General features: G+C 38.3%; 2 protein-coding genes across 2 annotated transcripts; both read right to left on the bottom strand.

The window, feature by feature from the left end:
- Positions 1–262: 262 nt before the first annotated feature.
- On the bottom strand, positions 263–12,826 carry mtx2 (metaxin 2). The gene is made up of 10 exons (XM_057849024.1): positions 12,648–12,826; positions 8,904–8,951; positions 8,741–8,787; positions 5,838–5,910; positions 2,973–3,049; positions 1,939–2,031; positions 1,824–1,862; positions 1,628–1,753; positions 1,469–1,545; positions 263–714 (listed from the first exon to the last, which is right to left on the bottom strand). The coding sequence occupies exons 1-10, from the start codon at positions 12,685–12,687 to the stop codon at positions 555–557; spliced, it is 780 nt and encodes a 259-aa protein (XP_057705007.1). The 5' UTR covers positions 12,688–12,826; the 3' UTR covers positions 263–554.
- Positions 12,827–14,327: 1,501 nt separating this feature from the next.
- On the bottom strand, positions 14,328–16,943 carry LOC130923361 (homeobox protein Hox-D4b-like). The gene is made up of 2 exons (XM_057849025.1): positions 16,447–16,943; positions 14,328–15,200 (listed from the first exon to the last, which is right to left on the bottom strand). Exons 1-2 carry the CDS (start codon positions 16,898–16,900, stop codon positions 14,926–14,928), a joined length of 729 nt encoding a protein of 242 aa, XP_057705008.1. The 5' UTR covers positions 16,901–16,943; the 3' UTR covers positions 14,328–14,925.
- Positions 16,944–27,194: the final 10,251 nt, after the last annotated feature.

The following is a 27,194-nucleotide window of genomic DNA, read 5'->3' as shown; positions in this document are numbered from 1 at the left end:
GGACAAGTTCGTTTCTCTTTTGTCGTGTTTGTTCTTCCTGTTCTGTACATCTGCTGACATGCCGACGACCTCTGAGTTTGTCATCACTCAATCCGCTCAGGCTCTGGGAAGTTCAAGGGTCACAAGATGACCTTAGAGGAAGCTGGTGAGACGGATGGAAAAGACAGGTCATATGAAGGGAATATTGTGTCCATTTTTTTTAACTAAAGATTGTGACAGACCATTTATGGAGACAAATTCTTAAGAATAATGAAGGGGAAAATGCAGATTTGCATCGTTAATGCAATCACTTTTATTTTTGTAGCACTTTGCATTCACAAAGAAAACATAGTAACACACTTAATCATTATATTCATGTGCTGTTTGTTGTCCAAACGAAGTAAGACACTTGTCACTTTGGATTAACAAAAAGTGCTAATAATTGGTATAACAATAAATATGTCCGCGGGGGAGGGGACCAGCAGTTTGTTCTCGATTTCTATGAAGTTCCGATGCATGGGTGTGAATAGTCTGTTTCTCAGCGTCGCAATTGTGGTCGGGCAGGGGCGTCCGGCTCAAGATGTCCTGTCCTCAAAGTAGGTCTGCTCGATGCGCCTGCAAAACGACAACAAGTTCCCATAGCTGCGCACGCGCTCAGCCAGCTCAGTGCTGGTCAGCCGGGTGGTCAGAATGGTGAACAGGTGACCGAACACCAGGGCGTCCAGCTCCGTCGGCCTAGGTGAAAACACCAGTGGTTGTTAAACTGCAGTATGTGCACCATGTGTAATACAACCCAAACATTTTATGATATTTTGCTGATGCTAGCAGAAAAGATGGGCAAGTTCTATCCAGACTGAAAAAAGGTGATAAAGCCTATAACGCAATAAATGGAAAGTGGGCCATTTGAACCTGCAGTGGAAATCCAACCAAAGGGGAATCTGCGTAATGACATTTTTCTGCCAACGGGAGTTGCTAAAAACACGATTTCATACTCTAAACTTTCATTTCTACTGGACAAACAAATACTAGAATATCACAAATATATATTCTACAGAATACATAATGGCACCATGGAAGCATGATGAAAACTGTAAAATATCTATACATGTTTTTTTGCATTGATTTAGCCATTGTTCCTAAAATTTATAAATTAATAAAAAATTATTGTACATATTAGTTCATTTAATTCTTATTCAACTACCTCACTATTTTTCTCCTCCGGATGTAGGTTTGGAATGTTGAACCATTTTTTATGCCACATTACGATGTTATGAAAAACACACCTTTTTACTTAGATTGTTACTTGGATTCTTATAAAATTGCAACCTATTTCACCTAATACGGCCTTGATGGCGATAGACTGACAGGGCTAGAAAGTATTATTCATGGCAAGTATCATCTAGTTTAAATGTACTAGACATCCGTCACCATCAATGGCAGTAAATAAGTCAAACCGAAGAAATAGTTTCTCGCAGATAGCAGAACATACTGTTTATTGAAGAAGAACTGCTGTGTCCCGAGGCGCTGCGAGAGCGCCTGGCAGCATTGACTCACGTCCTCATATACCTGAAATAAATTAACAGATTGAACACTCAGCTACTCTTCATACATAGAACAAAACAATATTGAGTTCATGAGGCTCACTCACCTGCTCCAAGCTTTTACCCCCCCAGCCAATGGCGTTCATCTTCCGCCGCACCTCCCACTGCTTCTGGTAGGCCAGCATTGTGCTGAGGGGCCATGAGTAGGGACTGCTATACCTAGGACGGGTGATCTAAACCCAAGCAGAAACATGTCACCGGAGGCAGCAACATGACAATCCTTGGCGAGAAGACCGCACTCACCTCAGCAGCTGTGCTGTCGTCACACCACTGGATGTACAACTGCACAAAACACATTTGATCATAAGTTCAGCGCTGAAGAAAATCATTGAAACATGTGCCTTTCTTGTGTGCGGACCTCAGCAGTCAGCAACATGTTGTTGACCAGCTCCATGTACGCTTTCATTTCGGCCCTCTGAATGTCATCCAAGCCGTCACTCAGAGAGTGACCCTGTATTGACAACAAAGATCTTCCGATTCATATATATATTTAAACTAGGGCTGTCAAACTTATCCCATTAACGCGCGGTAATTAATTTTTTAAATTAATCACGTTAAAATATTTGACGCAATTAACGCACATGTCCCGCTCAGACAGTATTCTGCCTTTTGGTAAGTTTTACAGGAAGGCTTTTTGTGCTGTCTAACAGTGAACTCTTGCGGTCGCTTTGCGACATGGTTTATTGTTGTCTTGCCAGTTCAATATGGCTGCAGGACGTCTCGGGCTGACGCCTACGTTGTAATGTTGTGCTTATATGATCCTTGGACAAGATTTGTCCATAAGTATGGTTGTTGTAAATAATGCACATATTATGTTAGTAAGCGAAATGTTATATTTTTTGTATGAGACGCTTTTTGTTTATGTTTTGTGAACCTGTATAGCGTGCTAAGCTAACGTTGTTGCTTATGCAATGCTTGTGTACTTTTTTTTTTTTGTAGTTTTACGACGGTCTAAAGAGGACAATGGTTTGAGGCCTTTTTATAAATAAATCAGATGAAAAAGAAAGAAGTCTGATTATTATGGCGTCGTTCACTAGCTGTCTAGCTTTGGAAAAAGTAGACGCTTCGGAGTGAGGACAGCATAGACAGATTTAAATGACAGAGTGAAATGCCCACTACAGTCCTTATATACCGTATGTTGAATGTATATATCCATCTTGTGTCTTATCTTTCCATTCCAACAATTTATTTTACAGAATATATATATGATTTACAGAAAAATATGGCATATTTTATAAATGGTTTGAATTGCGATTAATTGCGATTAATTAATTTTTAAGCTGTAATTAACTCGATTAAAAATTTTAATCATTTGACAGCCCTAATTTAAACACAAAAACGAGACTGACTTTTGATCCGAATTTTACAGGAAAACAAACACTTGTCACCCACTTTGGCTTTGGTGAACTGCACTATTGGACCTAGTTCTGACACCACCTGGTTTCCCACATGAATGAAGGGAATCTTGCCTAAAGAGGGAAAAATAAAAGCATTTTAAAAACAAGGGCCGCCACAAAGGATTATTTTGATAGTTGATTAATAACAGACTATTTTTGCAATTCGTCAACTAAACCTAACTAAACTAAATCTCATGTTATTTACTGTTACGGTACTCCGGACTTCACATTTTAGCTGGAAATGTGCATTGAAACAGATTTCTACATGCTGAGGAAAGTACCAAAACAATGACAGCGGTACACAGAATGCAGATTCTGTGTACCTCTGTCATTGCTTTCAAAAGCATAAGCAAATGTTTGCAAATACTGTATCCCACTTTGAGTCATTACAAAGATAATATCAGCTTTTTAAAAATCTAAATAAAAATAAGAATTAAAACACTCAATATTTACAGTTTGTTTATAACAATAAGGATTAACAAACTGACTATAGTTTATTTCCTTTTTTATGATTTATTTAAATATTATTTTAAATTAAAATACCCTAGTAATAAAGAGGAATAGCTCTTGTTTTTCTTGTTTCTTTTTTTGGTAATTAAACAAATGTGGGGATTAAAACAAGTCAATATTTACTAGGGGTGTAACGGTACACAAAAATCTCGGTTCGGTACGTACCTCGGTTTTGAGGTCACGGTTCGTTTCATTTTCGGTAGAGAAAGAAAACAAAATGCAAAATATAAATGTGCTAGTTGTTTATTACACACCTTTGTGCTTTCAACAATAGGAACATTAGCCTATACAAAGCTAAAATTCTGCTCAAAAAGTAGCGGCTATTTAAAGATAATCCAACAACAATTTGCCTTTCAGACCACGCGTATTGGTCAGCTTTCTTTCTGAAAGAAAGAAGAAAAAAGAAGTCCTGTGCTTAAGAGAAAAGCAATCCCAATGACAAAGATTTTAACATGTATTTTACAAATGAAATGCCTTAATGAATCTCTTTCTTATGAACGGTTTTCAAAAGCATTATTGGTGGATTTTCTCAAGTTAAAGCGCCACACAGAAATTAATCAATTTAATTGTGTAAGCAGGATCTGTGTATTATTCTTATTATTTAATTACAGGTGTTTTAGCTCACTTCAATTTTATTTATTTTATTATATGTTTATATTTTACAAATGTGATGTAGTATTCATATATATTGTATGTTTTACATTGTACAACTTTAGTTCCTATGTGAATATTAGTTCCTACTTGTTTTGTTGTGGTAGGAGGGTTTTGTAACCAATAACCAACACGGGGCCGTGTTGGTTATTATTATAGCAGAGAAGACAGCATTAAATCAACAAAGACAAGTCAACTGTGCCCCGATCTACCACTCAAGAGATCTAACTGTCTCAAAAAGTGGGTTACAATTGCATATTAGTTTGAAAATCGACCGGATCCACCGTATTTTTACACGAGTGACTTCCGGTCTTCCCGATCTTAGCTACCGGTAGTAGTATTGACGCAGGAGGGTCGCGTCTCGCGTCAAATAATAAACTCTGCCGTTGTTTTCGTGTGCGTTGTGTTTGGCCGCTTCTACTGCAACTGGTGTGCATTGGCTGATTGACTTTAACGCCCGCGTTTCATTGCGTTCTCGCGGCAGCCACGTTGTCACGCCGTTGACGTTTTTGGGTTATTCTGTCCTACCGTGTTGGTCCTCATTATACAAGAGAAGACGGAGTAAATATAATCTACAAAGAAACTGTAACCCGATCGACTCACAGCCTTGAAAAGGGTTACATTACGTCAGAAACTCGTTCGGTACGCCTCCTTTCCGAACCGAGCACCACGTACCGAAACAGTTCAATACAAATACATGTACCGTTACACCCTTAATATTTACTATTACCCATTAGGAGGGCATGTGACTTTTTGGTATTTAATTGAATTTTAAAAAAAAAACTTTTGGTAATTAAACAAATGTGGGGATTAAAAAGTCAATATTTACTATTAACCATTTCGAGGGCATGTGACTAAGAGGGAAAAAAAAAACGTGGCGTCCACAAATGCGGACATCACATTTTGGGCCATGTAGGCCCCAATATTAACATTTAGTACACATGTGCGGCCTACATGACTCCAAAGGTTTGCCTGCTATTGACAACGATAAACTACCAATTCATTTACACTGGGACAATTGGCTATGAATGCTCATCTTTCAGTACCACTGGCGGCGCCAGACGTCCAAATAATTTTGACTGGGGGTGATCATTTGTTGCCAACCTCTCCCAGCCATAATGGATTGGACATCTAGCATTGTCAATGGCAGCCAATGACCTAATTTAAGTGCCCTATAAAAGTTGTCAATTAATTTGATAAGCAATTAGTTGACGATTAGTCGATTACACCATAATACAGACAACAACAAAAAATTGTTCCTGGCTTGTAATTATTTTATTTGTGTTGCTTTGCTCCAAACTAAATGATTAAGTGCCATTCAAAATGTAAAAGTTTTGCTAAAATTAGAGGCTATATTCAAAATTATGTCCTAGTTATGCAGAAAATTTGTCATTTTTTCGTGTTTCAGGTCAACTGTCTATAAAATATGGAGGAAAATGTATATTATATAAATAAGCATTAGAAGTACAGTTGTAAAGAAAAGTGGAAAATAAAATTTCAAAGTCTTGACCACAAACCCAAACTTTTTGGGAAACAAAAGTTTTATATGTCAATGTGATGAGACTAGGAAATACCACTTAGAACCTGGGAACAAAATATGTGTTGCATGGTGTTATTCATGGCAGCCCAAACCAGCACACTTGTCAATCAAACGAATAACACTGACATGAACATATCCAGCATTTGCTGGTGTACATACCCGAGGGTGACATGTACTCAGCATTGGCTTTACAGACCACTTGCACAGGCAGACCACACATTCGCAAGTAGGTCTGCACAGGAGACAAAAGAGAGGACACTTAATTAAACACCTAATTCAAAAAGATCACGATTACAGATGTGCGCGACTAGTTGTTTAACCACCTACTCATAATTAAAACGTTTCATCTTTTACAAGTCGATTAAACGCAGCATCATGCATCTTGAGCCCCTTTCATACGAACTCCAGTTAAAACCCGAGATTTAAACGGTTAGTCCTTATGTCGGAATGCAATTTCTCGGGTCAAGTGACAGGGACATGACAAGGATTTTAAACGGGTTGAGTCCTGATATCCTTCACCAGGACACCGCATGCATGAAAACAGCCAGAAGTAAATATCATGGTGGGCCGATCGTCATTTCCTCTTTCTTCACAGTAAGACGAAAAGCTGTAAACAACCATCGCAATTATAAACATTACAAACTGAAAAGATAGAAAAATTCAACTCGAAACATAACGAAATTAATTTGCTACTGAATCTTAGAACCGAGGAAGAGACAGCCCATCGTCCAGCTTTGGAAATGTGTGGTTTATTTTGTAGCCAATGCCGACAATAAAAACGGCGTACGATGTCCAGGTTATAAAACCCATCCTTCGCCCTCCCCGCACAGAAAAGCGCCGAGTACCCCTTTCAGACTTATATCATGCTAAATTCCCATGTAATGTGATGCGAGATTTCCTCGTGTCAGGGCTTTCAGACATTGGGGAATGTACTGGGATTTACTCGTGTTGCCTTTGAAGCCAGGGAAAGAAACCCCCCCCCAAAGACACAAAGTTTGGAAAAGTTTTCGCGATTGTTTACATTTATTCAGTCAGTTTTTGTTACATCAATTAGAGATGTCCAGATCCGATATTTGGATCGGATCGGACGCCGATATGGGCAAAAAAATGCACATCGGATCGGAACACGGGAAAAATTCCGATCCAGACTTCCGATCCAGTTTTTTTCAAAATCCGGTCCGGGTTTTCCAGCGCACCGATTTACATAATTCATTCCAGTTTTTGCTTCGGTTTCCCTAAAATCCGGTCCGCATTTTACGGCACACCTTCAACACACTACATTTACATTACCGTCTCCCAATTTACCGAGAGACTTTATCGGTAAAAATGTAGCTGTGTGGGATCATTTCACCTTAAAGGACGACAAAGACGAAGAGGCAGAGAGCAACATATGCCACGATAAAGTCAAGCGTAGTGGTAAAGCTGTAAGAAGTTTTAATGCAACCAACCTAATCAAGCATTTAGCGAAATACCACCACAAACAATATGAGGAGTATGTTAAGAAAACCGAAGACAAAAAGAAAGGTCCTACGCAACTAACACTGGCAGAAACTTTTGCTATGCGTGACAAACTGGCACTCGACAGTCCCAAAGCCCAGGGAATAACAAGAGTCATTGCCGAAGAATTCATTCTGGATGACGAGCCATTATCTCACGTGAGTAAAGACGCACCATCCAACACACGATTCGGCCACTGAAGATTCGAGAACGATTCACAAACATCCAAATTCCGATTATTGAAATATGTCAAGTAAAGCGGAACTAATACACAGCGCGGTCTTCGGGACGCAATGAGAAACTGACCGCATTGCGTCCCGAAAGTAAACATAACTTGTCTTAGACCCGGGTAATGCCAATGCTGAACTCACGGCTTTAGCTCAACTCATGCCGCTGGATAAAAAAACACAAGAATACCTTACTTCTGCTGACAGCCGCAACAAACTACGTCAACGTCATTTTACTGGAGATAATAGATATATCTATATAGAACCAGATGCTACACAACAGACTCGACTGCGTTAGCAACATTGAAGTATTGAAAACCAGATGCGTTAGTAAACAGCCGCCATCTTAAAGCAGAAGACTTCCCTAGTAGGCTGTTGTGAACCTTCCAAGCGAACCTAATTAACTTTTTATCTAAAATACTCCTAAATCGGCAAAATCTTGACTTGAATCTGTCTTCAAAACAGTTTTAAAACTTTCACATGTCGAAAGTAGACAGAAGGGAAATTATGGAATAACGGGAGCAATTTTACCAACTTTAACAGTTGATTCGCAAAATTAAATGAATTGAATGTAGTTTAAAGCTGCTGATACAGAATGGGGACTTGAGTATTTTATTTACTGTTTTAAAATGTTAACTTGATACTGAAATAGTCGTTTGTTTAAACCTGAGAAGGCTTTTTATACAATTTTTGTAACTAATGCACGAAACATTAAAAGCATCTAATAGCTTGGGGGATTTGTGGGATTTTCCACTGAGGTTGTTGGTGTGTTTTGGTTTTTTAAGACAGTTTACAATATTATTTGCACGTTTCACTGACTGACTATGCCATTTCTGTTTGTTATTTATAATGTTTTGTGTTTGTCACTGAATAAACAGCTCAGTTTCTTGTTACCAACCGTTGTGTGTTATTCAAACTCACCTAATTCAGCTGGCTAGTTGTTATCAAGGGTACTAAAACCTTTTTCAACATGAGTCTGACAACTAAGTAAGGAGGCTAAATAACTTTAAACTTTAACACATGCTCAAATAAGTCGGTATCTGTATCGGCCAGTATCGGATCGGAAGTGCAAAAACCTGGATCGGGACATCTCTAACATCAATACAATTTAAATAAACAACCTGTCCTGAATGTTTGAGCTAAAATAGCTTGTAAATACACAAATCTTTTGCATTCGAAACACTTTCATTAATATGTGTATTAAATTGTGAGTTTTCTTGCTTATAGACGAGTTGACTAGTCGCAAATAAAATCTTCGACTAGGTCGGCAGAGAAATTAGTCAATATTCCCATCCCTAATCACGTTTACACAAAAAACTTTTTTTTTTTTTTTTTTACCTGAACTGCAAGGGATGAGGCGCACTCGGACAGAAGAATCTGATCCTCTGCACAACACAGAAAAAAGTTTTTTAATGCGGCAATCCATCAAGTCAAACCTTAGTTTCATACACATCTTATTGAATATTATTGTATATGATACAGGGAAAATAATTAAAATCACCCTTCAGCGGTTGGTAAAGAGTTGCACTCTCAGGCCATGGCTCAGCGGCTGTGCAATACATAAACACAACGGATTATTACAGGACACTGGACCACCAGTAACAAAACCATGAATTACTCCCCATCCGTAACACAAGTAAATAGGTATACATATAAAAAAAAGCAATGTCGCTCTCACATCGCTTCGACAAGACATAATTAACTATTTTAAATCAAAATGTTTAATTTTGAGGACGTCGGCATTCACAATACCGACCAGTGTTCTGTCAAATTGTGCACCCCGTCAGAAATAGTAACTCTACAGTTCTGCGCATGCACGTAATGTTTAAAATGACCGCGAATGCAGTGGTTCCAACGTAAACACTACAAACTTTCTTTGAGGAAAGGAATATTTACTTATGTTTGATCATGGACGGACATGTAGAAAAGTTTTCCTCTGACAAATCCGGCCAGGTTAGCTGCACACAACAACTGCACGCGCCTCTCTCACTGGTAACGTCTTTGCCGTGTCATTAAGCATTAATTTACATATGGCGGAAAACACAGACAGGACTCAAAAAGCAGTTTCTGCTTTTGCACTCCTCTTTCAGAAACTGCTGTATTTTAAGCCAAAACAACTGTTGTGTTTGATAGAACAATATGTCTATATGCTGCCCTAGCAGATTTATGGCGCATTAAGCCCCCGAACTATTTTTAATTTGTCCGTTTTACCCCAGAAAACGTTTACAGACGTCGCACAACCGCTTTTGTTTCAACCCAGCCATAAAACGAAGGTAATTAATTATATTTATTATTCAAAATGTCATTTTTAGCTTTGAATCAATAATTGATGTCTAATATTTCATTTTTTTTTTTTTTTTTTAAAAACGACCTTAAAAATTTATTCACTCGCATATTTTAAACTTTTAAACAAATTATGTCACAATGAAAAAATTGTGTTTGTAAAAAAGTCACGGATATCTACCTCATAACTATCACTTAATTGTATTTTTTTTATTACGGTCGTATTTTCTCCGAAATGTTGGACGATAAATAATCGATCCAAACAAAGAAAAATTGAAAGAAAATGTTTAAAAGGGTAAATATATGAAAAAGAAAATCTTGACCACTCCTTGATGTCTGCAATTTCTGCATCGCGACTAGGGCTGCAGCTATTGAATTAGAGGTGTCCCGACTAGTCGACGTAGTCGACGTCATCGATGACGTAAATCCGTCGACGAGCACAACATCCCGTCGACGGTTAATGAAGGGTTAAAAAAAAATACATGCGTGGAAAGTTCAGAATGTCGGATGCTCTGTATGCAAGCGGGGAAAGCTGCACAAAGCCAAAAAAAGCGCGCCAGAGTGTCCAAAACACTGACTTATTACAAAGAAACAACGGAGGGTACACTCTTCTGTCCTGTCTCTTCAATGCCAAGCTTGGCTGCACGTCGGCCGTGAATAAACACCTCAAGCGCCGTCACCGTTTGTAATTTTTTTTTGTTTTTTTCATTTTTTGTACGCCAGAGGGTGCTGTCGCCTTACTGAATAATAATGTTTCATTGACAATGGGCCTATAAGTGCTATTAGTATTGTCTTTAATGCTAACTGAAAGGTTTATTTCATGTTATGGTTTATTTTATGGTATAGAAAATTATGTAAGGTTAAAAGGTCATAAATATATACAGTGATTGCACTCAAGGGAGAGATTGTCAATGATAAGGTAATAAATTAAGGTAAAGGCAATTCATTGATATATAAATAAGGTTTAAAACGAAAAAGGTGAAAAGTTTTTGTTAATTTCTAATTGTGTTGTTTTATTTGTGTGCACCATAGCTCTTACAGTGTGATTACATCAAGGATGGAATAAAAGTTGTAAACCATCAGTTTAAGAGACCACCTTTTCAATCGGGATGCTACACTAGTTAATTCTATCAGCATTTGAACTCATTGTTTATTTGTGATTTATTATTATTTATGTGTTTATTTGTACTTTAATAAATAATTTACGTGTTCCAATATGTTTTTTGTGAATTGATAAGCGTCAACAAAAATTTCATTGCTAAATTAGTAAACAAAAACAAAAAAATATATATTTTTTTTAAATTATTAGATTAGTCGACTAATCGTAAAAATAGTCGGCTGACTAATCGGGAGAAAATTAGTCGTTTGGGACAGCCCTATATTGAATATTTTAGTAATCGAGTAATCGACTGAAAATTCTATCGATTAGTCGAGTAATTGGATAAAACATTTTTTTTTTTTTTTTTAGGTAAAGAGGAATTATAAATATACATGAGAAAACAAGACATTTCATCTAATATTGAACAACTTTCAGTCAATCAATGTCTTTGTATTCGATGTACTTTGTTGAAAACACCCAACAATTGCATCTTAGATGTGACTAGAATTAAAAAAAAAAAAAAAAGACTAATTCACTGCTTTCACTCCAAAAACACACACATACACACACACATATATATATGTAACCATCATATATGTTTTTATAAGATCTTTTTTTTTAACCTAAAAATGCCATTACGCTTGATAACACACATCACTTAAAAGTTAGGTGTTTTTCCCACGTGTTTCAATTGAATTTCCATTTGTATCAAGCTATTTTTAAGTTTAGTTTAGTTTTACGTTAATCTAAAGTGTAAACCCTGATAGGATTTTAAGTTTTTGCAGTGTTCAAAATAAATGTATTTTAACATATCAGGTTATAATATGGCGGGGATATTTGCATGCGTTCCTGAATGCACCGCGTGATGTGCGGAGGTGAGGGAGGTGCGGGAGAGCGAGAAACGTGCCTTCCTGTTGTTGTTGTTGTTGTCCTTCTGGTAGGTGCGCGTGCGTCGGCTGCGCAAAACGTGATGCTTAGAGCAAAATTAAACGATTCCTCGAGGTGAATAAAATTACTCGGATCAGTTTTTAAACTCGAGCTCCTTGAGTTACTCGAGTATTCGCTTCAGCTCTAATCGCGACCATTGTTATATTACCATGTTTCACCCATAAAATCCCCACAAGATCCAGCTGTGGCCATTCACAGCTGTGTCTTGACACTCAGTGATACATGTTACATGGAGTTTTTGGATCAAAACAAAGTAAGTACGCGATAATCTCTTGTTAAATTCATGACGTTTGTAATTCTGCTCTTGCGTGCTCTCACCTCCAGATAGGGTTTTGCTGTTTAAAAAACTTTTTTCTTAAACGCCCTCCTGTTCAAAATTATTCTTTCCCCAGAAAATTGAGATTTTAAGCTTTCCGATGATGTATCACACATGCGTATATCGGACAATTTTGAAATTGAGGGTCTCAGAGCGAAACTTCAAGTCACTTGAGTGTTTTCCCTGTGTTGCACGTGTATCTTTATGATGTAACTTGTTTATTTAGCACATTTGGATAACATTGAGAGTCCAACTGAATGTAAAAGAGGGCTTATTCACCGCCACAACAGCTTTGGAAGCGAAATTTGACAGAACACCGGAAAGTGTCACCGCAAAACTGCCGTGCTCAGGTGTGCATCCGAGTCACCGTGAGCATAGTGCTGCCTGTCATTATTTCTTTAACCTGCGCTATGCATTTTGAGCTTAAGTAATGCGCAATTTCACACCACTTCAAAGCCTAACTTCAAATCCTTCGTCATACGAAATCTTAAAATTGCTTTCCCAACGCTGTCGAAATGGCATTAGCAAGCTAAGTGGCTAGCAAAAGACACTGCACTTTTGCAAAAAAAAAAAAACACCAAAAAAAATCCACACGTTACCCGCCATTTGTGACACGAAGGCGTCCGCTGCAAGAGACATGTTTGCTGTTACTTCCCCCTTTTAATACACTTCTTATGTTGAAGTATTTAACACAACAGTAAGGTCAGCTAAGCTTCATATGAGTTTAAGGACAGGTCTAGCCGTCACCAACTGGTCCGTAACACTTCCTGGTCCGACAAGAAACACATCGTGCCGATATATTTACCGCTTGTAGGCTTGAAATACCCTAAACGTAAATTATTATTATCGTTCTCAAATAACAGGCACGTTCGGAAACAGTTAGTATGGCTTTGTGGTCTTTGAATTACACTTTTTTCTTGGTGAGTATAATCGTATCATAAATCTATTTCAGTTTTGCTCTCCACTGGCAGTTTACGTTTGCACCACACGGGGATGCTCTTGTTCCGACAAAGGAAAACATCGCGGCATTTCAAGATGGCCATTTAATGAAAAACAAAGGTACTTATTTTTGTTTCTGCTCGTTTTACTTGTAAATTATGTTTGGCAATTTATTTTAGGATTACAATACGAGTACTTTGCAAAGATAACTTTCCCCGTGAGATAGTTTCCAATTTTGTTTTTTGATGGAGCTGTCCAGAAGGTTCTCAGTGTGGAGTGAGTGTCATGGTGCTTTTTTGATAAATCCTTCGTGACTTTTCCTGCCCATTTGTCTCCAACGGAAGTGTCCAATTAAAGCAGCTCATTTCCCACCAAACACCACCAGCAGTTCCCCGATCACTCCCCGTGCTATATTTGGGACTTCCTTAATAAACATGTGAAATGCAACAAATCCCTTGATTTTTAACTAGAGTTAAGAAACAGGGTTCTTACATATGTACGTCTTTTTTCGTTAGTCCAAATTTCTTAACTATATTTTTTAAATAACACTTTAAATGAACTGTTTTAACCATATAGTTAGATATAAACTTCATTTTAAACCATTTGGATTCATTTGCTCGTCACTAAAGTGTTTTTTTTTTTTTTTTTAATTGTATTTGAAGTATTTGAAATGTTTTTAGAGAAAGGTTTATATTGGTTTTAAAATGTATTCCCAGGTGTTTATTGCCTTATTTTAATTTTCTTTATTCGTGAAATTTCCACACGATTTACTTTTAATAAATGTTCAATTAGGAGTTCCCTTTTAGTCACTATATCTTGAACAAGGAACATTTGCAGCGTTTTCCTACAAAATTGAGCCTTTTGTTTATATAAGTGCGGGTCTGTTTAAATCTACCTTTTGTTTAAATATATTTCGAACGTGTTCACACCAAACACAGACTTTAAATTCTATTAACACGATTGTTCTCTCATTTGAACCTATATGGAAGAGTTTATTCCCTATACATTTTTACGCAAAATACGTAGATTTCAAACTTTTGTTCGCATATTTCTTTACTTGACAGTTTTATATTTTATTGAAATAATGCTTTGTTTCCAATTAATACTTTATTTACAAATGTTCTTTTGACATGTATTTTTTTCTTCTCAAAATACATAGATTTAAAACTTTTGTTCGCATATTTCTTTACTTGACATTGTTTTATATTTTATTGGAATAATGCTTTATTTGCAAGTATCACTTTAATTACAAATGTTCTTTTGAGGTGTATTTTTTCTTTTTAAACCATGTGTTGGTGCAAGACATCGAGACAAAAACAGTAGTGTAAAGCTTTTATTTACTTAATCCAAGATTTTTTGTTATCAAAACCTTTTTTTCCACATATAAAAATCGTACATCGGGTGTTTTTTTTGCCCACATACAAAAGGACACACATTTGCTGCTACCAAGAATAAAATACGCTTTGAAACATACACATAATACAAAATAATAAGTATTGACAGATGCAAAATATAGCATATTACACTGAAATAACAAAATCAGAAATGAAAAACAATTAAAATTCTTTGTATGTAGGTGCTGGATGGACTTCAAAACCCTGTAAGGAAACCCTGAGACAAATATGCAAACCTTTTGGAGCTCAGCTGTGTATGTGCGTGTGTGTGTTGACCATTTGTCGCGTGTGCGTCTGTCGGTGATGTGTGTGCGTGTCATCTTTGTCCTTCCAAAAAAATTTGGTCACGTGCATACACTCTTATACAACCCTGTATTTTGTACCCTGTAGAAACAATAATATTAATAATAATTATTTCGGGAAAAAAAACCCTGTTCTCTCCAAAACACACAATGAAGAAAAAATGATGACGTAACTAGGCTATATAAGGCTAAATAGACGTTTGAGGAATGTGGATCGTCATTTCGGGGCTTCTCACTGCATGTCACACCTGGACGGCCGCTTTGTCGACACCTTTCTTGGCCTTGCTGCGTCCCTTAGTGTTGGGCAGCTTGTTGTCCTTCTTCCAGCGCATGCGCCGGTTCTGGAACCAAACCTTGACCTGACGCTCTGAAAGGCAGAGCGCGTGCGCCACTTCCAAGCGACGGCGGCGAGTCAGGTAGCGACTAAAGTGGAACTCTTTCTCCAGCTCCAAAACTTGCTGACGCGTGTAGGCCGTGCGCAGACGCTTGGGCTCAGGGCCGGGATGGTTCGGGTTCACTGCGGGACACAGATGGACGGCGTGACGTCAATTGGTCGAATTTTCAATTAATATTTACTCATGCCGTTGACTGCAACAAACATCCAATTTACTTTAAAATGGTCGGGAGGACAGACAGTGAACGATCATGTTTTCGGTGACATTGACGGCGATAGACGTCCAATCCGTTTTGAGTAGGAGGGGCTGGCAGCGTGCAGCCCAAAAAAAAGTATGTACATAGCCATCAATGATTACATCACGATGTAAATTATACGGATATTTACAATGAAATGACCACAGAGCATTAAATGCAAATGCAAATAATGTAATTTGGCAATAGATTAAAAGTGAAACTGGTTAACTGAGATTGATCTAAAATAAAGGGCTCTTTATTATGTAGAGCTTTAAAAAGTATACACTTATAAATAAAATCAACAGTCTGTATTTTTTCTTATGCTGCCCCCCGTTGCTAACACGCTTCGTTTATGTGCGTGCATGTGTGTTATTTTATTATGTAACTGTACATCAATGTTATATATATATACACAGTGTATACGTATGTGTCTGTTTGTTTGAAAGCAATATTATTTTGCAATACTATTTTTAAATTGTGAAATATTATTGATATAGAGGCCATAAAACATAAAACCATATTGATATTTCTGTCAAATATTTTAGCTTTTATTTCTATACAGACCCTTTCCAAATATATATATATATATATATATATATATATATATATATATATATATATATATGCTTATTTATTTCCTTTTTTTTTTTTTAAACTCTTAGTGTCTTTATTAAACGATCTGTAAATGTAAGTCATTTTCCCCTAACGAAGATTCATATCCCTCTTAATTGTAGTTTTAAAGTGTTTGTGTGTCCATTTGCGGTTGACCAACAAACTGTTTAGAAACCATTTTGGTCTATTAACATGCATCTCTTTGTTCACTGGAAAGGCGAGCGGGCGCGCGCACACACACACACATACACACGCGCGTGCGCGCACACACAAAACGCGGCAGAGCCATAAAAGTTTATAGTGGCTGTAATTCTGCCTGACTCTCACTGCGATCATAAATAACTCACCACAAGAAATGCTGCTCCCAAATGGACAAAACACTACAACGAGGGTTTGTGTGTGAATGAGTGTGTGCGTGGATGGGTGTTAGATGAGCTGCTGGGGGGCAAGAGGGAGAAAAAATAATAATAATAAACAGCAAAATGACCTCCAGGGTGTTTAGAAAGTGCGGCCTTCCTCACCGTGGGCGATATGCACCTTCTTCATCCATGGATACACCACGATGGGCGGCTTGTCTCTGGGCTGGTGGCCCCCTCCCGCAACGCTTCTCCTCTGCACCTGAGCGGGTTTACTGGCGCACGTCATCCACATCTCCCCGAAGCCGCCTTCCTTCCCTCCACCGGTGGCGTCTTCGTGCTGGTCGTAGCCCGGGAAGGGCGCACCTTGCTGGGGCAGCCGCTCAGCATCCTCTCGCGGTTGAGGCTGCAGCTGCGTCTGCAAGGAATGTTCATAGGCGGTTGGCTGCTGCGGGTATCCCGGCTCGGCGGTTGGCTGGTGGTAGCGGCCGCCGCCGTACGTTCCACAGTCCTGGGGGCTGTTGTAGTACCCCCCTTGGTCAGTGAAATGACTGTAATCTTGCTCGCAAGACGGGAAGTGCGGCTCGGCGTATTTGCAGCTCACCGCGTAGGACTCCATGATTGATTTATAGCGAGGTTGGTAGGAGAATACTAATTTTTCTTTTTCCTCTCTCTCTCACTCTACCCCTTCGCCCTGTGGCCCCCTTTCCCCCCTCTGGCATCGAGCCACCCCAAGGCTGTCAAATAGACGGACTGCCGTGAGGAGCACGTGACCCTGCCCCTCAGCCAATGGGAGACGTCGCTTTTTTGGCGCTGCTATACACCTATGAGAAATATAGAATAAAGCGGTTCCTAATTGACTTCATGAAGGTTTGCTGGCGGGGCTAAATTGGAAAATTGGATGTTTTTAGATTGGAAGTGCTGCGTCATTATTTATCTTTATCTATATGAGGCCATCCATCTACCCCCCCCCCCCCCCCCCTTTTCTTATTGAACTGCACGCACAGTAGATTTATGACTTTTTCTATCCACACAGATGGGGCCCCCGATCTGAAAAATTAATCGGGCCCATATTGAAGGGACGCAGGGGCCATATTTGGCCTTGTGGCCGCATGCAGTCAAAGGGCGCACAACAAAACGTGACCGCTTCACAGAGGGCACGCACACAAGAATGGGACAAAAAGGCCCCCAGACAGTGACTAGTAGCTGGCTTTGTTGCGGGACGGGGTCAAGCCGAGGTGTCCCGTTCACCATCTCACCATCATCATCATCAGCGTCTCCATATAAAAGCCACGTTGGAAAAATGATGCATTGGGAAAAGTAATCGTGTGGAGGCGTTTTTAAAAAATGATGTGCTTTGAAAAACCAAAAAGTGGCTAAATTGAGCCCTCACACCAAGAAAAATAAATGATAGTCATTCTAAACACCCTCCAAAATAATCACTCACTCGTGCATATGGTTAAAGTATTGTTTGGCATGCTTTGGGCTTTTATTGCGTTTTGGCTGACCCTGCAGTGCAAGTCTAACTATCTGTTTGTCATTTGGCTTCCATATACTCATTAATGAAGCCGATAAGATCAGAGAGAGATTTGTTGAAATCACGCCTGATGCCTTTTTGCTTAGAGGGAACCTTTGCCCGCTTTTCTTATCTAATTGGCACATTACATGCAGGAGGCAATAATAACATAATAAAAGGGAAGGATTTTATTACGTCAAAATAACCGCAGTAATTTCTAATTGTTTTTGCCTTAATGAGTAGAGAGCACAGCAATCTGAGATGCAAAAATGGCATTCAATGCCAATTAGGGTTGTTCCGATCATGTTTTTTTGCTCCCGATCCGATTCCGATCATTTTAGTTTGAGTATCTGCCGATCCCGATATTTCCCGATCCGATTGCTTTTTTTTTCTTCCCGATTCAATTCCAATCATTCCTGATAATTTTTCCCGATCATATACATTTTGGCAATGCATTAAGAAAAAAATGAATAAAACTCGGACAAATATATACATTCAACATACAGTACATAAGTACTGTATTTGTTTATTATGACAATAAATCCTCAAGATGGCATTTACATTATTAACATTCTTTCTGTGAGAGGGATCCACGGATAAAGACTTGTAATTCTTAAAGGATAAATGACTTTATATATTGTGACTAAATATTGCCATCTAGTGTATTTGTTGAGCTTTCAGTAAATGATACTGTAGCCATTTAACTGTTCTGCCCAAATGCATGATGGGAAGTGCAACCATGACTGTGCGTAGTAGTACCAATTGATATATCTTCTCTGCGTTGGGAAATAACATAGGGTGTTAAGAAAAAGATCAATTACTACCTTTCTTCCCCACATTGCTTCCCACAATATTTCTAATCGTAGGGAGAGGGATTGTAAGGCTTTAGCCAATTAAAAAAAGGTTCCAAAGGCTGCCAAAATTCACTCTATTTTACGCTGCCTTTTAGCTCTATATATATAGGTAAAACAGCGTCATTACAGATTGAACGCAACAATGCGTGAATGGGTCGTGCAGCGCATGTGTTAATTGCGTTAAATATTTCAACGAGATAAATTTTTAAAAAAAGTAATTACCGCCGTTAACGGGATAAATTTGATAACTCTACCTTAAGGCTAAACTAAAGACTCTGGATGAGTGTAACATATTATGTCTGTAACGTTAAATACAATTAGAAAACGATTTAATTAAAAAATATATACATATATTTAAAAAAGGCATGTCCGATATTTTTTTGCCGATTCCGATACTTTGAAAATGACGTGATCAGACCCGATCGATCGGATCGGGACATCTCTACTGCCAATGGCTGTGATAAGAGGTTCAATCTATTTTCACTGTGAGGGCTGGCAGCGAACATTCCTGCCATAGTGCAGTAAAAACGGATTGGACTTTTATCGCTCTCAGTGGCACAAAAATGATCATTCACTACCAGCTCCTTTAAGTTAAAATGGTTTGGACATCTATCGCCCACAATAGCAGCAAATGATTTTAGGGAAAGAATACAAAGAATGCAATTTTGGTAGAAATGGCTGACAAATGCCTTGAAACTTAAACAGAAATTCTTGTTTGAATTAATTCATGGGATTACTGAAGTGTGTATAGTGGTGCAGTATTTAATTGATTTATCAGAAAATTGATCAAATTAATATTTATTTTAATGATTTGTTTAGCTTCCACCCTATCTGAAAAGAGCTGTTAAGTATACTTGAAACAGCTCTTATAAGGAAAATTGTTGTGTAAAGTGTATAATTTTCACAATTGTTGGAACCTGTAAAAGGGAAAATTGGCAGATTGTTAAAATGTGTTTGCCATAAAATACCATATTTCTGCAACTGTGCTTTAGCATGATAAGCAAAAAAGTGTTGCTTCCATGATAGTTCTAATTTGGTAATCTGAAAGTTGAAAGAAATTTGAAAGCTGATTTAAAGTATATGGTTTTCCAAAAAGTTTATACAGTGATCCCTCGCAATGTCGCGCTTCAAACTTCGCCCCCTCAGTGCATCGCAGATTTTTTTCCTATTAAAAATAAATCAATAAATACTGTTTTTTTTTTGTTTTTTTTAAGATGTTTATATGCATGTATACACATACAAATGATTGTTTCCTTTTATAGATCTCATTTATGTCATAATTACTAAATTTGCAGTGCCGTTTAAGGTTTGTTTTTGTTTTTTATTTTTGGTTTGACTTGGGGTTTTTTTTGTTTGTTTTTTTTAAATAAATTGTAATTTGGGAAACATAGGGGAAACATGTCTTATATGTATTTCTTTCCAATGCTGTTAAATCTGAATAAATACACCCATTTAAAAAAAAAAATGTAAATAAGCTCCGCCTCTACTTCGCGGATTTAAAATTTTCGCTTGGGAGGGGGGGTGCTGTCCCCATTAACCGCGAAAAATGAGGGATCATTGTACTCACAAGTCATCTCTGAAACGGAAAGACTCAATTTTATTGTTTTATTTTATTTATTTATTATTTTCTTTTTTTAATTTTCGCTTCAAATCCACAAAGCACAAAACTAACCAAAAGTGTATTTTATTCTATTCAGCCAGTACTTTTCTGTCACTATGCTTGTCCATTTAAGAAAAGACACATTGGTAAGTGTTTAAAAGGTCACGGAAATGTTCACTTTTCCACATTTTTTAGCTTTTACTCTTCAAAGTGAATAGTAAAGTCAAACAAAGCAATATTCATGTTTTGCTGTTTAAAACTCACCCTGTGCTATACAAGCAAATGTGTGTGAGATTGCCAACTACAGGCCTGGCATGCGAATTACAGCATTTTCGTTTTTTTCTCCCTGTTGCTCCCAGTATATACAAAGATAAATCTAAGGTTGCGTAATGGCATTAAAAGTGACTTGACATCCATCGGTCCTGTCATTGAATCTTCCCGCCAAGTGGAAAATAAAACAACCGAACAGACAACACAAAACAGCACTTCTTGGGGCTTGTCCTGCTTGTGATAAGATGGTTAGTCGCCGCCCATAGACTCCCCTAGAACCCAATCTGTGACCGAGCAAGTCCACACACATTCGGTTCTACAGGGTATTTATAGGCGATGCATGCATGCTGCCGCTGCTTCCTGCACGGTGACAGCATCTCGTGCCGGTGACCCCTATGAAGACCGTCAACACCATTCTTTGCCTTAAGGCTTTTCTTACATGTGTTGCTTCAACATGCCAAAAACTCACACTCAACATCCTAAAAGAATCTTCAGGCCAACAGTGTTTGAAAAGCATGAAGCTTTAGTAGGATTTTTAACATAAGCTGACACGAAAAAGCTGGCTTGTTTTGAATTCATTAAAGCAACAAAGACAATTGCGATTAATGGTCATGTGTTAAGGTTAAACTTTAATTCATGTCCAATATAACATATAGAAAAACACTCAGGGTAGGCATGGTCCTTTTGGAGAGATCTTACATTGTGATTATGGAAAATAAATCACTATTGGGGAAAGAAAAGTTTAAGCATTTAATACGTTGTTTGTTTGTTTGCTTGTTTGTTTGTTTTGCAATAATCAGCAGTACAACATGGCTGGTTATATCAAAGTGCTTCTATTTTTCCATGCAGAAAAACTGAAGTGGCCTTACAAAACTGTGTTGCCATCAGTTTTGAAGCAATAGATTTGTTTCCAAGCTTAAATTTCATAATGAAGCAGCATTCGACCCTTCTCCACCACTAGCCATAATCGATGAATATGCCCATCAGTGGCAGTGAAAGCAGAGACGAGTATGTTCCTTTACTTTTGTTACTTATTTGTATATTCTTCAGAGACAATAATGGTAATGAGCAATTCCATCTCTTGATAATGCTGAACTTTTGATGTGAGTGATAGTCATTGTATTCAGCAGAAGAGTACCCACTCACTGCCATTGACAGATATAGATGTCCTATTCATTTTGACTGGGAGGGAAGTGGCAGTGAATGATCGCTGCCAACCTTCATAGTTAAAATGGATTGGACGTGTATGGTCGTTAATGGAAGCCAGTGGAAAAAAATAGCAATTACCAGTTCAGAAAATCAGAATCAACTCAATAAATAGTAAAGATCATGAACCATTTGCTGTTTTAGTCCTGTTTGTTCCTTTGAACGAAGGAAATCGTCTGTCAAAGCAAACGAGCGTCCAACCACAAGGCTGAAGTCATTATGCGTGCGCATGGATAATAAACACATGAACACATGGTAACTTCAGGTTCTGGTCTTGAATGATGATGATACAGTTCAACCTTTTCACAATTGTGAACTATCTAAATCTTTAGTTTAAAATGTTGTATCCAAAAGGTAACTTAAAGGTGTTCTTGGTATTTGGGATAAAACTTAAAACGACTAAAAGTTTGGAGAAACATGTTTTTCACTGGACACCAACAATATTGAATCAAATTCACCTTTTGTGGCTTTGGAGTCTACATAACATGGAAATAAACTCCTACCAATTTATGAAATCGACTTATCATTTGTAATGTGCATGCCAGGCCAGGAGTTGGCGATGTCGCTTTATAAACTCAGTATTACAACTGCTTTTTCTTTTGACTCTTGACTGAAATCGTTTGAGCAGGGGTGTCCAAACTATTCCACATAGGGCCACAGTGGGTGCTGAATTTCATTCCAAGAAAATGAGACGACACCAATCTGATGTCTTACAAATATAATCAGTTGATTTCATTCAGGTGCTGCCGTTTTAGCAGAAAATTCATCGGTTAAACTGTCTGTGCTCGATTGAAAAAAAAAAAAAAAAAAACAAGGACCCACAGTAGTCCTTGAGGGCCGGTTTGGACACCCCTGCATCTGAGTATGGTTATCATTTGCATTTTCCAGGCTCTCAAACGTTTTGGCGTTTTTTGTTGTTGTTGATGTTGTTTTTACTTTAACTCATCTTTTACCATTGTTGCCAACAGAAGTCCAATCCATTTAAACCAAGAAGGTTGGCAATGAAAAATAATTTTCGATGCCACTGGCGAAATTTTCAGTATTTGCTAACAATTTCTGACTGAATTGCATTCTCAGTATTTTCATTTTTTCGTACAAATGATTCCCTTACAAGTGTTTGTCAACATAGTCAATCAGTTAAGTGTTACATTCAGCCCCCCCAACCCCCCCAAAAATGTGCTGCAGCCTTCAAAACTGAACACAATTTTCTGAAATTGACTGCCGTTTCAGAATAATCCATCATGAGAAATGTTTTAAAACTATTTACGGTTTTGTTTAAGAAACACTGTGGTCGTCAAACCAAGAGTTTTGGTCTGTTTTCAGCTCAAACAAATATAACAAAATCAAATCTTGGAATCAGATATCGAGAATATTATATCACTATTCAACATAACAATGATTTAAGCGATTACTGGACTTCAAGGCAATTTACAAATCAGTCCGCAACATTAATGAAACAAAATATTTGATGCCAAAATACTTTTCAATTTGAAATTACTAAAGTCATTTGACAGAAAAAAAAAACAAAAAAAACATTTTTTTTCTTGAATCCTCGTGTATCGATACTATTTTTTGCTTATCAACAACACCCAATCCCTATAGAATGTTTAATTAATTAATGTAAGGCTTTTCTTTTTTTTTTTTTTTTTGCTCTCATGTTTCTACAGTATAGATATGTTTTTAAGCACATTTTGGAAGTAACGTGGGACTAACTCAGGTTTATTCCATTCCATTCTAAATCGCTGTTAGAACAAAAAGTAGAATTTTAAAGCTTAAATGCCACCCAAAACAAAAGTAAATTGACGAAAAAGTCCTAATGGATGTGTTTGAATAATGATGCTTTAGGCAGCACAAATGCTTTCAGCACGGGACTATTAATCCAAGCCTTCAGTGCCAGGAAAAAAAAGGGGTGAACATTTTCATTTTTTCCCCCCTTTGCATTATTTCAGCCCCTCTTCGCTCTTTTTTTTCTCAGTGTGGTCATCAACTGCACACACCTTTTGAATAGCTGTGAACTTTGCAGCACCCCCCTCCTTTTTAAAAAAGGAACAACAACACCAACAACAACAACAACGGGAGCTGAAAAGAGAGCATTCTTGTGCTAGAATGTAACCTAGCTGCCGAGTGGGTCGCCGCAGGGTCAATCCGAAGCGTTGACCGCTGCTTCACCGGACCGACCATTAAATTAGTCCAGGACAGCGCGGATGGGGGCAGCATGGGGGTGAGCACGCAGAGTTGAGGAGTCGCTCGGCCATTGTTGCCCATTGTACCGCATTGTGCATGGGTTCAAACAACAAACTGGGTGCACCTTTTTGCACAGTTTTATGAGAAAATAAACTGTACGTCCATAACCATAATAAATGATGATGCTTATTGCATATATATGCGATTTGACGCGGGTCTTACACCATGCAGACAGCCACTGTGCGTGATAGTACGCTTAAAAAAACCATTCAGATGGTGGCTTTTCTTCCTCTCGGGGGTCGTTTCACTTTTTCATCTTAGACAGGCTGACCGCCGGCTCACCCCTCCGCCCCCGGGCCTGCAGTCGGGTCAAAGCCGGGCTGGGAGCGCCACTCCAAGCCGGTTTAGACATTAACTCGCGCGACCCCTTCTGCCCGCAGTGGCATCGTCTTGGGGTGACCGCCGAAATCGCTTTGTGTCGCAAAAGCCACTCACGTTTTCAAAGTAAAATATCCACTTTCTTCATTCAAACGATGTCGTTTATCGCGTACTATATTTTACAAGAACATAAATATCCCCCTTTTTAAATGGACTCATGACGAATGCCTCACAAGAGCAGCAAGCATGTCAAGACATAAACCTTGAGCCGAATCATTTGACGTGCTGAACATTGAAGTTTTATGACTTCGAAATCCCATAGTCCGTGTTCTGTCGTTTTACAACGTGATACTACCACACTCCTGTTTGATATATACGCGCAGACTGCAAGAGCACATGTGAAAAAACAAAAATATGCTGATACGTGTCACGCTTCCACAAAAACATCCACACGGGACGAGCACGACGGGACATTTTCGCCTATTTTAATTGGATACACTGAGTTTAATCATATGTATTTTCAGAAGCAATATTCATGTTACACCATATATACGGCATTTTTTTTCAAATGTGACTTTTCAAATTACCAAAACAATATTCTCGGAGAAAAATCCACACATGTATTGCGCATTTCTTTTTAATTTGAGATGTAAATAAAAATATACATGTTATAGTATTGTACTAGAACTGTTTTCATTTTTCTTAAAGCAAACAATTATGCTAAACAAATATATGAGCAATATAGGGAGATTTAAGGTTATACCGTCTGAAGAGTTAATATATTAAAATTAAGCAGTTTAAATCAGATGTTTCCTGTGATTACTGATCATACATTTTTAAATGCTCATTATTAATGTATAAAATATAAAACTAATCCATGTTTTTACAGTACAAATATAGGGAAAAATATAAAGAGACCACTGCAAAACGATCAGCTGCTTGATTTTTATTTGTATAGGAGAATTGAAATGTCGTTCCATTCTAACCTCAAATTGTAAATATTGTTGTTTGGCACGTTTTTTAGTTTGTCTCTTATAGCTGTATATTATGAGAACATTTTCAAAATTACTACTATTACTACTATATTCGTAAGAAATACTAAATACACGATCAAACATTATAAGAAAAATACACAATCCAAAAGTGGAAGTATTTAATGAAGCAATAACTGTTGCTTTCTTACCAGCCTGAGTGTCACCTGCAGCCGGCTTGTGGTCCGCGAGTTTGAGTGGACGTCCACGCTTGTCTCTCCTTGCAGACCGAGTGACTTAATTGGATGGGCATATTTGAAGCACAGGTGGATCTGTGGACCCCCTCGCTCATCCCACCCGGGTCAATACAGGCTCCCCGGACCACCAATCCCCCCCCCCCCCCGTCTCCCCCACCCCTTCCATATTTCAAAAGATATATGAATATGAAAAGTCCCTCCCGGTCTCGTTTACGAGTTGGACCGTGCGCGTCCTCCGTGCAGGCATGGCGACTCCAGGACTATTTCTTCGGGGCATTTGTGGCCACAGATGCGATGTGGTCGCCTGTCGGCTACCGTCTGAGTTATATTTTGGGGCCTGTCACGCCACCGGCAATAAAACACACTTTATTGCTATCACGTGTTCACTCCCTCGCCTTTTTTCACCTATCCCATACGCGGCCCAATAATTACTCTGGGAGGGAAAGCTTGGCGGGAAAAAGCATTTTTGTATCTGCTTGGGCATGAAGTCATTAACACCCATTGACAGTTATAGACGTCCAATCCATTTAGACTCAGAGGGCAGCGATCGTTACCTAATGTGAATAATTGTTATTATTATTAGTAGTAGTAGTAGTAGTAATAGTAGTAGTAGTAGTAGTATTCCATTGTGTTTCCACGCCTACGCCTACATTTCTTGTCAACTGACGTGTTTACGTGTTATAAAGGTTGCCCATGTATACGCGCGCGTGCACCTCCAGACGTCTACTTAGACCCCGTTCCCTGCCTAGTTGTCCAAACAACACTAAACGACTATTTTTGCACTTTTCCGGATGCCCCTGGAATGCTGGAACATTTGTTTCCTGCTTTGATTTCCTTAGATGGGGAGCAATAAAGTCATAAAGTAGGCGCTGTGAAAATACACAAACACACGCCTGGGTGTTCGTGCGTGTTGGGGTGTGTCGGCCAACGTGTTTGTACTGTTGCGCCAAATGCTGCAAAAACACCCCCTACATCAAACCGAGTGAAGTTGTGTGTTTATGTGTATGTTTCTATGTGTGTATGCGTGCCAAACTACAACAAAGGTCCAACCTGAATCTGTGTCCAAACGACTGTTTTAAAGAAAAAAAAAATGAAAATGCTGAATTGTAAAATATATTCATGCAAATTCAGCAACAACCCTATTTTGATGTGGCGTATTGAACCGTACTTGCTAATTAATGACCTGTTTAAAGTGTCTCAATTTTCCATTGGTTGTGAACGCATCCTGGTGGAAGTCAGATGAAGTGGCGCTGTGACCGTGTGTGCGTGTGTGGAACTCCCTCCTTTGTCCATAGGTTCATAAAATAAATGTATATAAAACATTTAAGGACAATAAATAATCTTTTAAATGTTCAACAAAATGTAATTCAACATTTGTTATTCACATTTTGAAAATCCGTTCTTACTTCTTCATTTTTCCTAAGTGGCTTTATCTTTCTGCCTTAGAGTGTCTATTGTAGCTCTCCACGGGGTTGCATTCATTGTTTTTGCAAATAAATATCACCATCGTGTATCATAACATGACATAAATGCCGCGGCAAACATGAAGTAACTTCTGGTTAAAACTCCAAATGAGAAAGCATTGAATGAAACATCACTGTCTGCAGTGCGCACTACCATTCTTTGTCTTTTAGCGCTCCCTAGTGGACAATACTAACAACAGCAAACTGCGCTTTA

This window comes from Corythoichthys intestinalis, chromosome 10 (assembly GCF_030265065.1).
Source record: "Corythoichthys intestinalis isolate RoL2023-P3 chromosome 10, ASM3026506v1, whole genome shotgun sequence".
Taxonomy (NCBI): Eukaryota; Metazoa; Chordata; class Actinopteri; order Syngnathiformes; family Syngnathidae; genus Corythoichthys; species Corythoichthys intestinalis.
The sequence above is the reverse complement of the archived record's forward strand: the minus strand, read 5'-3'. Positions and strand labels throughout refer to the sequence as shown.

Excerpts from the sequence above, each read along its gene's own strand:
- LOC130923361 (XM_057849025.1), bottom strand. The coding sequence starts at position 16,900 with ATGGAGTCCTACGCGGTGAGCTGCAAATACGCCGAGCCGCACTTCCCG. Across the intron at positions 15,201-16,446 it reads GAAGGTGCATATCGCCCACG|TGAACCCGAACCATCCCGGC; the intron begins GTGAGGAAGGCC and ends TGTGTCCCGCAG.
- mtx2 (XM_057849024.1), bottom strand. The coding sequence starts at position 12,687 with ATGTCTCTTGCAGCGGACGCCTTCGTGTCACAAATGGCGG. Across the intron at positions 8,788-8,903 it reads TCTTTACCAACCGCTGAAGG|AGGATCAGATTCTTCTGTCC; the intron begins GTGATTTTAATT and ends TGTGTTGTGCAG. Across the intron at positions 1,863-1,938 it reads ACATGTTGCTGACTGCTGAG|TTGTACATCCAGTGGTGTGA; the intron begins GTCCGCACACAA and ends TGTTTTGTGCAG.